Below are 15,412 nucleotides of genomic sequence, written 5' to 3'. Positions count from 1 at the left end.
CCCCCCCTTTGTGCCTGGAGGCGGGTTACAACCAGTACCCTTCATTTCCCCCCCCTTCCCACGGCCCCCCACTGCGACAGGTCTCCCGGCTTTGGGCGGAAAAAATCTCGCTCACTTAACCCCGGGCCAGTCCCGGGTGAATGTTCGCCCTCGAAACCCCCCTCCGAAAAATGCGCGCGGCCCTGTTCGCCTAAGGGCGAGCGTGCACTCCTGGGCAGCCGCCCCTGACCCCCATGGCCCCGCGGACTACCCGTTCAAGTGCCGCGCGGAAGGGTGGTCTTCCCGCGGCCTCGGCGTTGGCGCGTTGCCGGGCGATTCGTATTGGGCGTTTGCCGCAGTTCGTGCAAGGACCGTGCCCGATCGCCGACCTGCGCAGATATGCGCGTGCGCGGGGGCTGTCCGTGGGCGGCTTGATGGGGCGGCCGAGGCGCGCCCGGTCCACGGTTGGCAAAACCTTGTGCGTGCGTGTAGGGTGTAGCGGAATTCGATGTACAGAGGTTACACGTTACAGGTGGGTGAACCCATTTTTGCCACAAGAACATAGTAGCGTCTCGTCAGAAGTATTCAGAGCACACACAGAGAGGCGGGCGGAGGAGGCCATCCCCCCCCCCCCCCCCCTACGGGTTACTTACGGGATATACGGCTTTATCAGGCAACTTACACCGCAACCCTCACACCGACTCCGACACACACGTGTGACGTGTGTAGACAGTACTCAGTATAGATTGTTGGTTCATGCGCATCATCTTGTGAGCTTCTAGATCGGTGGCGATCGATCTCAAACGACTGTGGTTCGTACCTCAACCTCTCGATTTAATAATCCGATTTTCGTACCACGTACGTGTCGCGTGTCGCTGCTGCTGCTGCTGTTACGTCTTCGGTCCCCGCGGGAAGCCCCGCGCATAGGTGATAGGACAACAACGTCTGTCCCACACATGCACAGACGCGCACATACATCATGCTCGGGCACACCCCACAGTGTAGTGGTGTGAGCACACAAGTACTAGCAGAGTGCACACCTGCCTTGGCGGGTGAGGGTCGTAAGAATCAAAGCCTCTTGGTGCCAAACGTGCTCGAGCGCGCCGAAGAGAGACGATCTACGCTCGCGGGAGTTAGCGAAAGTCGCACGGGCAGAGGGGAGACCGAGGCCTCCGGCAGTCCGCACCGCCTCGCGAAAGGGAAGCAACGATCAACTCCAGCTTGGACTTGGGTGCGCCGAGCGCCGGCGCGTAGGTCGCGACCGACGCGTGTCGGTGACGCACAAATATCAAATTCCACAATCCGTCCAAGTCACTACCCCAAGGACCCGCAAGTCTGCGTACTTGTGACACGTGTCTCGTGTGTCGTGTGAGAGGCGTGGGCCGGCAGGGGTGCGCCGCGGGGGGTGAAATAAATAAATAAATAAAACGGTCAAACTCTGAGACGAGATGGGATTTAGGGACATGTGTCCCCGCCCTGCACGATCTTGGTGTGAGGGATCTTCAATCCGTGTCCCCTCACCCCTCGTCACAACCCGACACGGAAGAGCGGCAAGAGTTGGGGCTGCGGCTACGGCTGCGGCTACGAGAGGGGCCTGGGAGCGGGGTCGCGGGAGAGCCGCTGCGCCGCGTGGACGCGCCTACACCGCTCTTGCTCCGCTCGCCACCTCTCGCAAAGGTCCAAAGTCATAGCCATCACCTCCTCCGGCAAGTCCTTTTCGCCTATCTCGCCGTCCCTCCATGCCTGGTAGAGCTCGTCGTCATAGCCGTATTGCATCACAGCCTGCTGCACTGCGTCGTGTACAACCCCTGCCACCCTATCCCGCGCCTCAGCGTCGGAAAATTCGAGCTCGGAGTCATACTCGGAAGCAGGCGCAGACGGCCGCGGTGATTTGGCAGGCGGCGAGGAGGGGGAGGGGGAGCGCGGCGGTGCGCGCTCGTGCCTGGGAGTGCCTCCCCCGCTGGTGCCAGAACCAGAAGGCTGATCGCTGAAGGGCCAGCGCCCAGCGCGCTCGGGGTGAGACGAGTGAGACGTGCAAAAAATGTTCGAAAAACGCTGTCGCGGCAGTCGGCACGATCTACTCCAAAAAGGTGACACAGAGCACTCACTTTTTAAGCGTTCCCGGCATAGAGAAGGAGTAGCCAAACTGCGTGCCGGCACCGCGGCGCAGCGGGACACGCGCCCGGGGGGTAGGGCGACAGGCCGGAGACGCACACGCGCGAGCGTCCACGAGGATGACGCGGTGGCAGCCCCCCCAACCGCCCCCCACCCCCCCACCCCCACCCCCCCCACCGCTCCCTCCCCCCCCTCCCCCATTTGCAAAGCCGCTCACGCCCCCCGGTCACGACTACTCGTCGTCCTCCGCCTCCTCCTTGGCGCGGGCGGCGGCCATCTCGGCGCGCAGGGTCGCGTAGTACCGGTTGATCTTCTCCTTCTCCGCGTTGTGCGACGAGCGCCACCAAAACGCCATGATGGTGGCGACAATCGTCGACTCAATCGTGAGTCGGAAGAACTTTTTGATCGAGTCGTCGGTGGTCTTGCGCTCGCACACAACCTTGTCGTACGGGACGCTCGCCATGCCCCGCCGGGCTGGAAGCCCGACCCCCCCGGCGCACGCGGCGCGCGCGACGCCCGCACGGCGCGCGGCCCCAGCGAGTCCGAGTCGAAGCATCGATCGCCGAAAAAACCTTCTTTTCTTTGTTTTTTTTCTCGTTGGACTTTCCCGGCACGCCGTGAGAGAGAGAGAGAGAGAGAGAGAGAGAGAGCGAGAATAGCTCCGCCGTTCATGGAGGCAACCGATGCGAGTCGACTGGTGTGTGTCGTCGTGGTTTCGTATCAAGAATTCTCTCTCTCTCTCCGGCACGCCGTCTCCCATCCCTCCCTTGGGTTGTCTGTTTTCTTTCCGTCTTTCTTTGTCCTGTTTGGTGGCGGCGTGCCGTCCTCCCATCCCTCCCTTGCGTTGCTGCGAGGGGTGGGGGGCGGCGCCAGCGCCCTCCCATGATGATGATCTTGATGATGCCTTTGGCGGGACGACGTCGTCGATTATTAGGGCGCATCTTAGTTTCCGGGCAGGTTTTCTTTTTTGCGTGGGCTATGGGAGTAACCTCGCTAAAGTGTGATGTACACATCTCACATGACATCTCAGTTCTCACATGCACAGGCTGGACATCAGTGCCGAGCACCACACTCAGACCTCTACCAGAGCGCCGCAGTGCGCAGAGAGGCAGAGTCAAAGTGCACACAGAGCGCAAAACGCGGGGTGTACGTGGTGGGGCCGAGGTTCCGGGACGCGAGTCCTCCGGGTTACCTTGGGCACTATTTTCGATCTTTTTCGTAGCTCACACACGAAGGGACAAACAACAACAACAACAACAACAACAACGTGTGAGTGTTAGAGTTGTTTGGTATTGCTATCGATCGAAGGGACTCAAATCTTCGCAGACCGCCGTCGACCTGGGAGATCTCACCGGAGGTACCATGTTGATGGTTCGATCCTCCCCAGAGTCGAACTGGCAGCCACTCGCACCAAGGAGGCGAGGTGTGGCTACGTGACCCAGAAAAGGCCAGACAGAGTCGGGAGCAACTTAGGCTGAACAAGCTTTTCCTCTCGCACCCCGTCTCTTTTCCTTTCCTTTTTTCTCTACAGCACCCTCTCTTTTCCTCTCTCTTTTCCCGGGGAACCATCAAATTTTCCGGCTCTGAGCCGAGTCTGAGGCTGGTTTGGGCCCAAAATCAGCCAAATCGGCAAAATACCGGGTATTTTGCGGGTATACCTGGAAACCCCCGGGTATACCTGGAAAATGCCCTGCGACCGCCTGGGTATCGTGCCGATTTCCTCAATTTTGCGTCAGATTTTGCCCCAGACCAGCTCTCAGACTCAGGGAAACTCGCGAGTTTCCAGAATGGAGCACCAAACACCCTCTGTTTCCCCTGGAAATTTCCGGAAACGCAAAGTGCTGGGGACCCTCTGTTTTCCTTTTTGTTTGCCGGAAAAGCTTGTGCAGGCCAAGGAGCAACCCTCGCGGTGGGTCGCTCGTATATACTCAACACCGAAGCGTGATTTGGCCGTGAAAAAGTAGGCGTTTGCCGCTGCGGGGTCCCCCGCTGTCGCCCGGGGTCGTGCGAGGGGTGGGCAAAACCCAGGAGGGGCCCCAGTGGTTCGTTTCTCCCCGGTCCGGGCGTGGAGCCGTGGCGCAGTTCGCCGTCTGCGCCGCGTGCCGACGCTGACGCAGCTGCGCGCCAAGCATGCCGCTCACCCTGGAGCAGCTCGAGGAGATCCAGGCGGACGCGTTGGCCGATGACGTCCCCATCGATCTGCCTCGGATGCGGCTCTGGGACCGCGACAAGGCGGTCACCTTCTTTGAGGGCGGCGGCGTGCTGCCGCCCTCGCCGCTGCTCGTCGCGCTCTACTCCGCCGGCCTCACTCCCTCGCAGGGACGCAGCCTGCTTGGCCGCGTGCTTGCCGCGGCCAGGGCGGCCGGCGTCGAGGACTCACTCGTCCTCGATCACCACACCTCGCACCCGGCGTGCAAGACCTTTGACGAGTACATCGCCGCCCTCGCCGCTCAAGTGGAGGAGGCGGCGGGGAGCGCTCGGCCGGTGGTGCTGCTCGCCCATTCGCACGGCGCGGTCGCTGCGTACGGTCTCGCGCGCGCCCTCGGCCCGCGCGCGCGCAAGCTGCTTGTGGTGGCGCGCAGGCCGCCGCATGGGCCTCAGTCGCTGCTGCTGCAGGAGGTGTGGGGCGTTTGCTCGGCGGGCGAGTTTGTGGCGCTGCCCGGGCCGGCGATCCTCAGCGGGCTCGTCGCGGCGTACCGGTCGAGCTCGCTCGCGCCGCACGCCCGCTCGCCCGAGGCGGCTTGGCCTCCGCCCGTCATAGAGACGGTGGGCCTCGCGCGTGAGCTGTACGGCTCGCCAATCGCCCTCTGCGCTGAGGCGGACATCATCGCCGCGCTCGGCAGCGTGGAGCCACCCTCGCCGCCGCCGCTCGCCCTCCCGATCGTCGCGCTCGCCGCGGCGGGCGAGGCGCCCGCCGGAGAGACGGGCGCCAAGATGCGCGGTTGGGCGAGCCTGACGCGTGGCCGCTTTGCGCTGCACACCGTGGCCAACGCCGACCACATGGGCGTCATCCTGAACAAGGAGGCGCATCGGATGCTCGTGGAGGAGGTGCTGGAGGAGAGCTAGGGAGCGTAGACGGGGCGCTGCGCGCTACGCGCGCCCGCCGCCCCCACCCCTTGTATTTTGGTCGTTACCTAAAGCCGACGTGCGGTCCAAAGTAGTCCGGAGCTCTCCGGTAAAACGTAATCGCCAACCCCGTAAGTGATGTGCCTATGACTTTGACATGACTACTTTTGTGACTGGGTCTCGCTCGCGTGTCTGTGTTCCAATGGTGTTCCACACTGCGGCACGTGTGCGTCGTGCGGCGGGCCAACCCACACCCTTTAGACGGTAGAGATATCGATTACTCCGCCCGGCCCGCCGGGCAGGCGGGCGCCCAGGGGCAGGGCCCAGCGGCGCGCGGCCGGCACACGCGGCAGCGCGCCACAGCGGGCGCTCGGCCAGAGCCGCGGCACACACAGTGTCGCGCATTTTTTGCTATTTTCGGGGGTAACAAGCACAAGGGGGCCATGGCGAATGAGACAGTCAGTGGGCCTCCGCGTGGCAAAATGCACAGGGATGACGGAGATGCCCGTGCGGCAGCGCGTGCTAGCTCGCCACTGCTGCCCAGCTGCCGGTGGCCCGCGCCGGTCGGACGTCGCCGCCGCGGCCGGTCCTGCGGAGGCACGCCCGGTGGGCGGCGGAGACTCTAGACGCTCCCGGGCAGCAGCGGCACGGAGTTGGGGATAAAGTGCGCAGAGACGAGCGACATGACGCCGATCATGGCGAGGCGGCCGTTCTTCAGCTCGGCCAGGCGCTTGCGCGCGAGCGTCTCCGGGGAGAGCTTGGCAGTAAAGCCGAGCGGGTCCCACAGCAGCGGCACCTTGCCGGGCGTGCCTCCGGCCTGCAAGGGCGAGGAGAGGAGCCGAGGGCTGAACGAGGCGGCCAAAGCACGAGTGCGGCGGAGCGCGGGAAGGGGCGTCGAGGAAGAGAGCGAAGGGGCCGCGGTCCGGACGTCTGGCGCGCGCGGTGTGACCGCGCGTCTCTCGGCGGCAGAGTCCTGCGCAGGGTGGCGGCGGCGGCGGCGGCGGCGGCGGCGGCGGCGGCGGCGGCGAGGGCGGCGGCGGCGAGGGCGGCGGCGGCGGCGCGGGTGGTGGCACGGATGGCGGTGGGCGGCGAGGGCGAAGGCGGCACAGATGGCAAAGGCGAGGGCGGGACAGGCGGCGAGGGCGGTACGGCGGCCATGGAGGAAAGGGAGGTGGATGCGAGGGAGGGACAGGCGGCGAGGGCGGTGGAGGGCGTTCCGCACCATGTAGTGCGGCTTGACCGCCGACTCGCTCAGGATCTCGAGGATGCCAATCACGCCGAGGATCTGGAACTTGCCCGCCTCGGGCACCGCCGCCCACGCGGCGTAGCCGTCGCGGCCGAGCGACTCGAAGGTGACGCCCTGCTCCACCGACAGGTACCCCGGGAACAGGGGACCGCCCGACGAGACCCACGCCCAGCCAGTGACGGCAGCCTGCGCGGTGAGGCGAAACAACGGAGGTCGGGGAGCGGCGCGGCAGGACGAGAGGGCGTGCGTCCCAGGCGCGGCGGCAGGAGCGCAGCGCGGCGCGAGGGTGGCCCGCGCACCATCGCGACGCGCGAGTGCTTCAGCTCAGCGGCGCGGTACCAGGCGAGGGTCTCGGCGGACGCAATCTTCGAGAGGCCCATCGGGTCAAAGACCTTGCCGCCGGTCTCGGGGCCAGTGCCCTCCCTGCGCGCGGGCGCCGCAGGCACCTCAGCATGGTCGGGAAATGTCCAGGCCTCTGAGCATCTCTGCGCAGCCTCACATATCGGAGACGCCCATGCGAACGCCGGCGGCAGCGGCTGGCGCGACGCGCGGCGCGAGCGCCGGGCCGTTGAAGGAGACGCTGTTGACGGTGAGGGAGAGCATGGCTACCTGGGGAGTTGGAGACAGAGTGTGAGGCCTTTGGAGTAAAGCCTGCGGGCTGGTCTGGCCACTGCGCACCGAAATGAAGGTGGAGGTTGCAAAAATAAGAATTCTTCAATGACGCTAGCAATCCTTGGATCTTTGGTACGATTGTGAGCGCAGCCGCTCATAGTGCATCCAACAAGATGTAGGATTTTAGCGCTCGCAATCGGGAGGCATGTTGCTAGGATTGTGAGCCGTGCTGCTCGCAAGCTCGCAACAGACCTAGACTTTGCTCGGATTGCGAGCACGCTGGTACTCGAGGAGTAGTCGTAGGCGTCACCAGTCGCCTTGGCGCGGAGCTGCTCTTAGTTCTAGAAGATGTAGTTGCGAGGAATGCTGCTCACAACCCTTCGACTTCCAGGATTGAGAGCGAGGCTGCTCTCACTCAATCCTAGCCTTCTACTAACAAAAAAGAAGGTTCACCCCCACTCCGCTGCGCTCCGAGTGCGGGTCAGGAGGCCCTAAAACGGCGGGAGGGGTAGGGGTGCCGCTGTAGGGGTGTGGAGGGGTCGGGAGGGCGGGAGTGTGGACCGTGACCTAAAGCCCTCCACCGATAGAGGTGTCAGGCGGCAGGGCCCAGGAGGGGTGGGGGCTTGGAGGGCTGGCCAAAAGCGAGGCGTGGGAGGGGTCCAGTGGGCTAGAGAGGGCTGGAGGGGTCGGAGGGGGCTAGAGGGGCCGGAGGGGCTGTGCGGATGGAGGGGTCTGGAGGGCTCGGGGGGCTTGGAGGGCTCGGAGGGTGTCGTCCGGCAAGAGGGTCACTAGCGCGAGGGGTGGGGCTCGGGAGGGGTGGAGAGCTCGCGGAGGGCTCGGAGGGCTCGGAGGGCAGAGAGGCACGAGGGTGGCGCTGGAGGGCTCGGGAGGGCTCGGGAGGGCTCATGAGGGATGGAGTGCCCGGAGGGCTCGGAGGGGCGAGCCACCGAGCCGGGCTCGCGGGGCTCGGAGGGCTCGGAGGGGTCGGAGGGGTCGGAGGGGTCGGAGGGCTCGGGGGGCTCGGAGGGCTCGCGGAGGGGTGTGGAGGGGTCGGAGGGGTCGGAGGGGTCGGAGGGGTCGGAGGGGTGTGGTGGAGGAGGGGTGTGGAGGGCTCGGAGGGCTCGGTTAAAGATACCCTGCAGGCATACGGAAGTGGTGCAATACATTCGAATTTCTGGGTCTCGGTTCACGGATGGTTCGCGAACTGTGGTTCGCGAACTGTGTCGGTGTGTAAGAGGTGTGAAAATAAGCTTGGTTCATGAACTAGTTCAGTGGTTCACCCTCGAACCGACCGTGAACTCTGAACCGTGAACCCGAACCGAGGCAGGACAAAACTAGGGCGAACCGCGAACCGTGAACGAACCAGGCGGGGCAGCGTCGGGCCGAACCGTGAACCGTGAACCGACTAGCCCCCGCCCCGAGTCCGTGAACCGCGAACCGTGAACTAACCGTGAACCGCGAACTGGTTCATGAACCGGGTTCACGGTTCACCTCGTGAACTGAGAGGGCTGGGAGGAGGCAGCCACCGTGGAGATGGTGGTGCACGTGAGCAATGTCGCAAGAGTCAGGCCGCCGCCGCCGCCATCACCATGTGCGCCGAGCTTTGTTGAGCTCCAGCAATCGCGCTGCGATGAACTGGGAAGCTCGGATTCGATCGGTCACACCGCCATCGCCGTCGGGGAGAGGGGGGACGACACTGCTTCGGCAGCGTGCACCTCGATCCTGTACCGTGTTTGTTATGACCCCCCCCAATGAACATACCAGTGAGGGAGGGCGAGACGATCGAGGGGTCCCGTACCATGCGGAATCGACCACTTCCCAAACGCGATGGCTCCCATCAAGTGGAACGCTCCTACGATTGCTCTGACCGTGAACGCCATCCTCGTCGGATTGGCTGGCTTGGCTTCGCTGTCGGGCGATGACTCCGCGTTGCCGCCCGCGTTCAAGACGGACAACGCGCATGTCGTGCGCGCCCTCGGGCATGAACTGTTCATCATGATGTGCTTGATGACCTGCGGCATCGTGAACAACATGGCGCAGAAGATGTGCCCGTATTTCGGTGCGGGGCTCCTCGTGTCGGTCTGGGTGCACATCAAGGGCGATGATGTGTCTGGCGGAGTGATGAACTTGTGCATTGCGATGGTGCACTTATACTTCGGGCTCGTCTGGGCGGAGAAGGGTGGGGGGAGCAAGAGGTGTAAACCGTGTTGTGTTGGCATGTGCTTTGTTGCCGGATGACATCGCTAGCGCCAACGCGACGCTTTGCTCGCGTGAGAGTGTGCTCACATGCGTGCGTACAGTACAGGAGGGTACAGCTCACCCACAGACTTACCCACAGCACTTACCACACACCACTCGATACGGCTTCTCTCCCCGACTCACGTCCAACTCACACTCACACTCAACTGTGACGCATGCATGCATGGTGGTGCGGCCTTTGTCGACACGGAGTGGGTGGCTACATCGTGGTGCGGGGTACCGACAGGTGTGCGCGTGCGGTGCGGAACACGCCGAGCACACACGCTCTTCGCGGTCGCTCGTTTCAGCCTACCGTATGCATCCCAGGTACGGCGTACGTACGGTGCGGCGACCTCTGGTATACCCAGGGTGCGTAAATAAATGAATAAATAAAAACCCAGATGGGATTTAGGGACATGCTTGCGCTGCTGCCACGTTGTATGTGGCTGGACAACTGGACAAACTGGTCACTGCCACAGACTGATCTCTAGTTCGACTAGTGTCGGCGTCGGACTCCACAAACACCGCAAGTGTGTCGTTTCCACACAGAAGGTGGCTCATGTCATGCTGCCGCCGCCACGGCTGCCACCTCAGCCTCAAGCCCCACACGTTGGCTGCTCAGCCGAGGCAGGTACGCCCTTCTCACAGCCCCGGCGCCCATGTCTCGATCTTCTTGGGCAGCAGCTCGTTCGACAGGTCCTCTCCGTGGCCCAAGCAGCCATCAACGCCCTCGCCCCAGGTAAGGACAGCGCCGTCGGCGGCGTGAGCGAGGCTGTGGCGGCGTCCGGCCGACACAGCGACGACGCGCTGGCCCGCCAAGGCCTCGATCTTCTTCGGCAGCAGCTGGTTCTGCTCGTCGCCGTGCCCCAGCTTGCCACGGTATCCGTCGCCCCAGCTCCACACAGCGCCGTCGACGGTGATGGCGAGACTGTGGTACTCTCCGGCCGACACAGCGATGACGCGCTGGTCAGCCAAGGCCTCGACCTTCTTCGGCAGGAGCCGGCGCTGCTCGTTGCCGTGGCCCAGCTTGCCCCAAGCTCCGCCGCCCCAGCTCCAGACGGAGCCGTCGGCGGTGATGGCGAGGCTGTGGTCGCTTCCAGCCGACACAGCGACGATGCGCCGCCCAGTGAAGGCCTCGATCTTCTTCGGCAGGAGCTGCCACTGCACGTCGCCGTGGCCCAGCCCGTACCCTCCCCAGCCCCAGCTCCAGACGGCGCCGTCGGCGGTGATGGCGAGGCTGTGCTTGCCTCCAGCCGACACAGCGACGACGCGCTGGCTAGCCAAGGCCTCGATATTCTTCGGTAGCAGCTGGGCCTGCCGGTCGCCGTGGCCCAGCCGGCCCGAGTCTCCATCGCCCCAGGTCCAAACGGCGCCATCGGCGGTGACAGCGATGCTATGGTAGCCTCCCGCCGACACAGTGACGACGCGCTGGCCAGTAAAGGCCTCGATCTTCTTCGGCAGCAGCTGATTCTGCTCGTCGCCGTGGCCCAGCTTGCCGAAGAGTCCATCGCCCCAGCTCCAGACAGCGCCGTCGGCGGTGAGGGCGAAACTGTGGCCAGCTCCAGCCGACACGCTCACGGCGCGCTCGTCACCCAGCGTGGACGATAGGCGGGTCGGTGTGTTGAGCTGCGTCACGCCCTCGCCGTGGCCAAGCAGCGCGGGCATTGGATTGTAGTCCGGCGGCGAGCCGCACGACGAGAGCCGCCCCTCGCCGTCGATGAAGAGGCTGTGGTAGTGGCCTGACGCCGCCCTCGCCGGCGCATTGGATTCGCGCAGCAACGCCGAATAACACAGCCACCGCACGGCGCAGCTCTCGCCCTCTGGCTTCGCCGGCAGCTCGAAGCCGCGCTCTTGCGCCCACAAGCGGATGCCCTGCTCCGCTAGCGAGGCGTGAAAGAGAAGCGAGACGGCCGCGGCGCGAGCGATGTCGATGGGGCTGTCGAAGCGGGAGAGGACGCGCTCGAGGATTTCCCTGGGGAGGTCGAGGAGCCGGGCGGGCGGCGGCGCGTACGGCGAGGGCGCGGCGGCGGCGGCGGAGGACGCGAGGCGGCCTGAGCGGCGGCGCGGTGGGGTGGACATCGCGAAGAAAAGAATTTTCCCACCCTTGAGCACTTGAGCACTGGATAGGGTCGATTCCGCGTGGTACGGGACCCCTCGATCGTCTCGCCCTCCCTCACTGGTGTGTTCATCGGGGGGGGTCATAACAGACACGGTACAGGATCGAGGTGCACGCTGCCGAGGCAGTGTCGTCCCCCCTCTCCCCGACGGCGATGGCGGTGTGACCGATCGAGCTACAAGAGGAGCTTGTTCAGCAGGATCAAGAGTGGGCCGAGCAGTTCTCACTTCCACACTGGGTGAGCTTCAGACCTCGGGCCTGCCTCGAATTGCGGTTAATGACTGCACTCCAAGTGCTCCAAGTGCTCCGAATTTAATCAAACAACAAGACTTTTTACAACAAAACAGACGCACGAAACGAACGCTTCCCGTAATAGAGATCCCGCGCGGTGGACATCGCGAAGAAAAGAATCTGCCTTGCACAAAAAGCTCGAAAGCAACCACAGCTCGAAAGCAGAAGGAGAAACCTTGCCTGTCTCCGTGTTTTAGTGCGCGCCAGTCCCGTGCCCAGTGTTGTGCGAGGGAGTTGGCTTGTTTGTATGTGTGTATCGCGCGCCTTGGGGGGGGGGGGGGCGGAAAAGAGGAACCTCTTAGTTAGCGCCATCGCCATGGTGCATGGTGCTGCAAGCAGCGCCGGGCGACGACCACTTCGACGACCGACTTACCGCCTCCCGGCCCCCCTCTCCACACCTCCGCTGCTTAATGTTTGTTTGACGACTCGAACCCAAGCTTCCCCGTGCGCGGGTTACCCCGCACACGGCTCACGGGTTAGCCTGCCACAGCCACGTATCAATAAAAGAAAAAAGACAAATCGAAAAGGGTCTCCAGCCATGAATAAATAAATAGAGGAGTCAACCCCTGGTGGGGTCTCCAGCCACGTATTCACGCAAGCGCCGATAAAATTCTTCCCGTGCCGCCGTGCCTAGTTAAGAAAGAAAGAAATAAAACACAGAAGCCAAGGGAGGGATGGGAGGACGGCACGCCGCCACCACACAGGGATTTTAAGGAGAGGAGTGTGGTGCTAGCCGATGCCCACCCTAACCCTTGGGCGAAGGCTTAGATGTGCCAGTGTGCTGTGAGAGAGGCTTGTGTCTTAAGGGATCCCTTAAGAATTCTTCCTGCCTGCGGCTCCGGTGGTGAGCCGGTGTGTGTGCCAGTCCGCGCCTGTCCGCTACTTGTCCTCAAGAATTCTTCCTGCCTGGCGCTAAGACACACCCCTCTTCGACACACCCACTTCGAGCAGCACCCATGACGGCGGGTTCGACGTGGACGTTCGTGAACGGCGTCAAGGTGACGCAGGTCCCAGGCGAGGCGCCCGCGAGCCGCAGCGCGCCGCCCGTGCTGCTGCCGGCGAAGCACACGCCGATCATGGCGACGGGCATCTCGGCGCCAAAGCTCGAGCTGTCCGGCCAGCACGCGGCGGGACATTCGGGGCTGCCGCCGCCGCCGCCGGGCACAGTCTTCCTCTCGAGCATCCCGGAGGCGCTCGACGACGCCCAGCTTCTCCAGCTCATCTGCACCTTTGGCGACGCGACGTCGCTGCAGCGCGCGTTGACGTTTGCGACCTTCACGTACAGCGAGGGGGACGAGATGGGGCAGACGGCCATCTACGCGCTCAACGGGCTCGAGCTCGGCGGCGCGAGCCTCGCCGCGCGCAAGGCCACCGCGCAGGACCTAGCCGCCCTCCGGGGGTCGGCGGAGCTGCGCGATGAGGCAAACAGACAGAGCTCTGCTTCCCTGCCGCCTCTCCCCGCCGCCGCCGCCTCCACTCTCCCCACCGCACCCTCTGCCGTCGTCTCCTCGCCGCCGCCTCCCGCCCCGCCGCCTCCACTCACCGCCGCCTCCCCTCAACCACCGCCTCCCTCACCGCCGCCTCCCCTCACCGCCGCCTCCCCTCAACCGCCACCTCCCTCACCGCCGCCTCGCAGGCGCCCAAGCCGCCGGCAAACGGCGGCGGCGCGGAGGGTGCGCCCAAGCCCTGGGTCGTCGAGCTGCGCGGCGTGGTGGGCGACGACACCGACGCCGACATCGCCGAGCAGGACGTACACAATGAGTGCTCCCCGCCATGCCCTTCTCCGAGGAGGGGGATCGCCCGAGATCACCCGAGATTACCCGAGATTAGGTGCTCCGACCTCGGGGACGTCTCTGCGGTCTCACCCCCCCCCAGATGCGGAAGACGACACAGCGATGCCTTCGAGCAAGCTCGCGTTCCATTCGGCCGTATGCGACTGCATCGCCGCCACACCTCACTGCGCAGGAGTAGCCTCTCTCCTTTGCGCGAGGCTGGCCTGCTCACGCTCTAGGTGCGGTACGCCGACGGCGCCTTTTTCGTCGAGCTGGCGGACAAGCCTAGAAGCGGAATACGTGTTCTTGTATTCCGGCCAACGCTCGAGGACGCGTCTTCACTGTATTCGACCGTATTCAGCTGTATTCGTCTCCCTCCCCTTACACGATGCTCTCCTCTGCACAATACCGCCTTCCCCGCCTTCCCGCCCTGAGGTTGGTGTATTCACCCTGTAGGCGGACAAGGCGGACGCCGACCGGGTGTGCAAGGCACTTGGCGGGCGAAAGTACCTCGGCCGCACCGTGCAGGCCAAGCTGCTGCCGCAGGATGAGAAGTAGAGCACTCTCGCGCGCGGTCGACGTCGGCTGAAGGGAGCGAGATCGCACGACCCGGTTAGCGCCCAGCGAGCGCCGTGATTGTGTGCGATACGATCCGCGGCACACACCGAGAGCGAGACGCGAGAGATGCTACAACTTATAGTACACGTTATAAGAAGCTATTTCTTGGGACTCGCTCTGCTACTATTTTTTTGCGCCGATGCAGCGAGAGTCAGCTCACGAGGGCGGTGCCAGACCCGGCGGTGATTGCAGCGGCAGAGCGTGCGGCAGCGGTGCTTGCGGCAGCGGCGCCTGCGGCAGCGGCGCTTGCGGCTGCGGTGCTTGCGGCTGCGGTGCTTGCGGCAGCGGCGCCTGCTGTGGCGGCGGTTGCTGCTGCTGTGGCGGCGGCTGATGCTGTGGCGGCGGCGGCTGCTGTGGCGGCGGCGGCGGCTGCTGTGGCGGCGGCTGCGGCTGCGGCTGCGGCTGCGGCGGCTGCGGCGCCGGCTGTGGAGGCTTCAGCTGAGGCGGCTGCAGCGGCGGCAGTTGCTGGGTGGGCGGCGGCGGCGGCGGCGGCTGAGGCGCGTCGCGCTGCCTCATCTGCAGCAGCAGCTGTTGCCGCAACGCGCGCACTGCCGGGCCGGACGTAACCGCTGAGGGCGGCAGTGCGGCGATCTCAGCGGCAAGCCCCACGCGAACCCTCTTGACGCAGGCTTGCTCTGCCTCGGTGGCGGGCGGGTCCGCGCGAGACCGCTTCGACACGAACGCCGCGAGCGCCGCGAGGTCCGCCGGCAAGTCGTCTCGAGCGGCGCCGGCAGCGGCAGCGCCCGGCGGCGCCACCGAGTCGGCTCTCGACATATAGAGCGAAAAGAATTTAAACCCCGAATTTTACAAGAAAACTCAAACAAAAGAAGTTTACAACGCCTGGCCATGCAACACTAGGCACGGGACTGGCGCGCACTGGCACTAACACAGGTACACCACGGGAGCGAAAAGAATTATAACATATTCTCGCACGACACTCGGCACAGGTCAGTCTCAACAGTGTGCCTTTGAAACGTGCAAAGGAGCAGGCTCCCGCGGGGCAGCCGCGCCAGAAACAACCCCCGACATAAAACGAAAAGTCCCGTTTTGCTGTTCACAGACGAGCTTCTCCTTCTGCATAATTTATGCTGCTGAGCCCAGCCTGCCTCTCGCGCCTCAGGGTGCGTGGGTGCCGCACGCCGGTTAGTGCAGGCGCGGCTTTTTCTGTACGGTAAAGGTTTTCGGTATACATGTAGCCTCCCGGTGAATGGGCGGCTTCTCGCGGCGCCGCGCGCCGCGCCCGCCCCCGCGCGCCGCGGCGGGCCGGCGCCGGGGGCCGCCGGCCGCCGCGCGCGGGTGAGTGTTGACGCAGTTGTGTGTTTGAGCGCGGGGTGGGGTCTGGGGAGTGGCAGTGGGGTA

The 15,412-nt window shown here is 64.5% G+C and overlaps 5 protein-coding genes across 5 annotated transcripts; 2 read left to right on the top strand and 3 right to left on the bottom strand.

Annotated features, from left to right (window-relative positions):
• Window positions 1-1,560: 1,560 nt before the first annotated feature.
• On the bottom strand, window positions 1,561-2,107 carry EMIHUDRAFT_202467 (hypothetical protein; the record flags this gene model as incomplete). Its single annotated transcript, XM_005785593.1, has 2 exons — window positions 1,561-1,795; window positions 2,088-2,107. The coding sequence occupies 2 exons, from the start codon at window positions 2,105-2,107 to the stop codon at window positions 1,561-1,563; spliced, it is 255 nt and encodes an 84-aa protein (XP_005785650.1).
• On the bottom strand, window positions 2,093-2,641 carry EMIHUDRAFT_434112 (hypothetical protein; the record flags this gene model as incomplete). The annotated part of the gene is made up of 1 exon (XM_005785592.1): window positions 2,093-2,641. A coding segment is annotated over one exon (334 nt), but the record flags the coding sequence as incomplete, so codon positions are not given.
• Window positions 2,642-4,155: 1,514 nt separating this feature from the next.
• On the top strand, window positions 4,156-5,248 carry EMIHUDRAFT_434110 (hypothetical protein). The gene has a single exon (XM_005785591.1). The coding sequence runs from the start codon at window positions 4,225-4,227 to the stop codon at window positions 5,158-5,160; it is 936 nt and encodes a 311-aa protein (XP_005785648.1). The 5' UTR covers window positions 4,156-4,224; the 3' UTR covers window positions 5,161-5,248.
• Window positions 5,249-5,547: 299 nt separating this feature from the next.
• Lhcf10_2 (light harvesting protein) lies at window positions 5,548-7,091 on the bottom strand. The gene is made up of 5 exons (XM_005785590.1): window positions 7,085-7,091; window positions 6,906-7,015; window positions 6,706-6,829; window positions 6,383-6,592; window positions 5,548-5,977 (listed from the first exon to the last, which is right to left on the bottom strand). Exons 2-5 carry the CDS (start codon window positions 7,007-7,009, stop codon window positions 5,783-5,785), a joined length of 633 nt encoding a protein of 210 aa, XP_005785647.1. The 5' UTR covers window positions 7,010-7,015; window positions 7,085-7,091; the 3' UTR covers window positions 5,548-5,782.
• A 5,528-nt stretch (window positions 7,092-12,619) lies between these two features.
• Window positions 12,620-14,034, top strand: EMIHUDRAFT_352461 (hypothetical protein; the record flags this gene model as incomplete). The annotated part of the gene is made up of 6 exons (XM_005785589.1): window positions 12,620-13,162; window positions 13,300-13,413; window positions 13,494-13,512; window positions 13,548-13,630; window positions 13,675-13,701; window positions 13,892-14,034. 6 exons carry the CDS (start codon window positions 12,620-12,622, stop codon window positions 13,991-13,993), a joined length of 888 nt encoding a protein of 295 aa, XP_005785646.1. The 3' UTR covers window positions 13,994-14,034.
• Between the last annotated feature and the right edge of the window lie 1,378 nt (window positions 14,035-15,412).

The sequence above is a fragment of the Emiliania huxleyi genome (assembly GCF_000372725.1).
Source record: "Emiliania huxleyi CCMP1516 chromosome Unknown EMIHUscaffold_16, whole genome shotgun sequence".
Taxonomy (NCBI): domain Eukaryota; phylum Haptophyta; order Isochrysidales; family Noelaerhabdaceae; genus Emiliania; species Emiliania huxleyi.
This window is presented reverse-complemented; position numbering and strand designations above follow the sequence as displayed.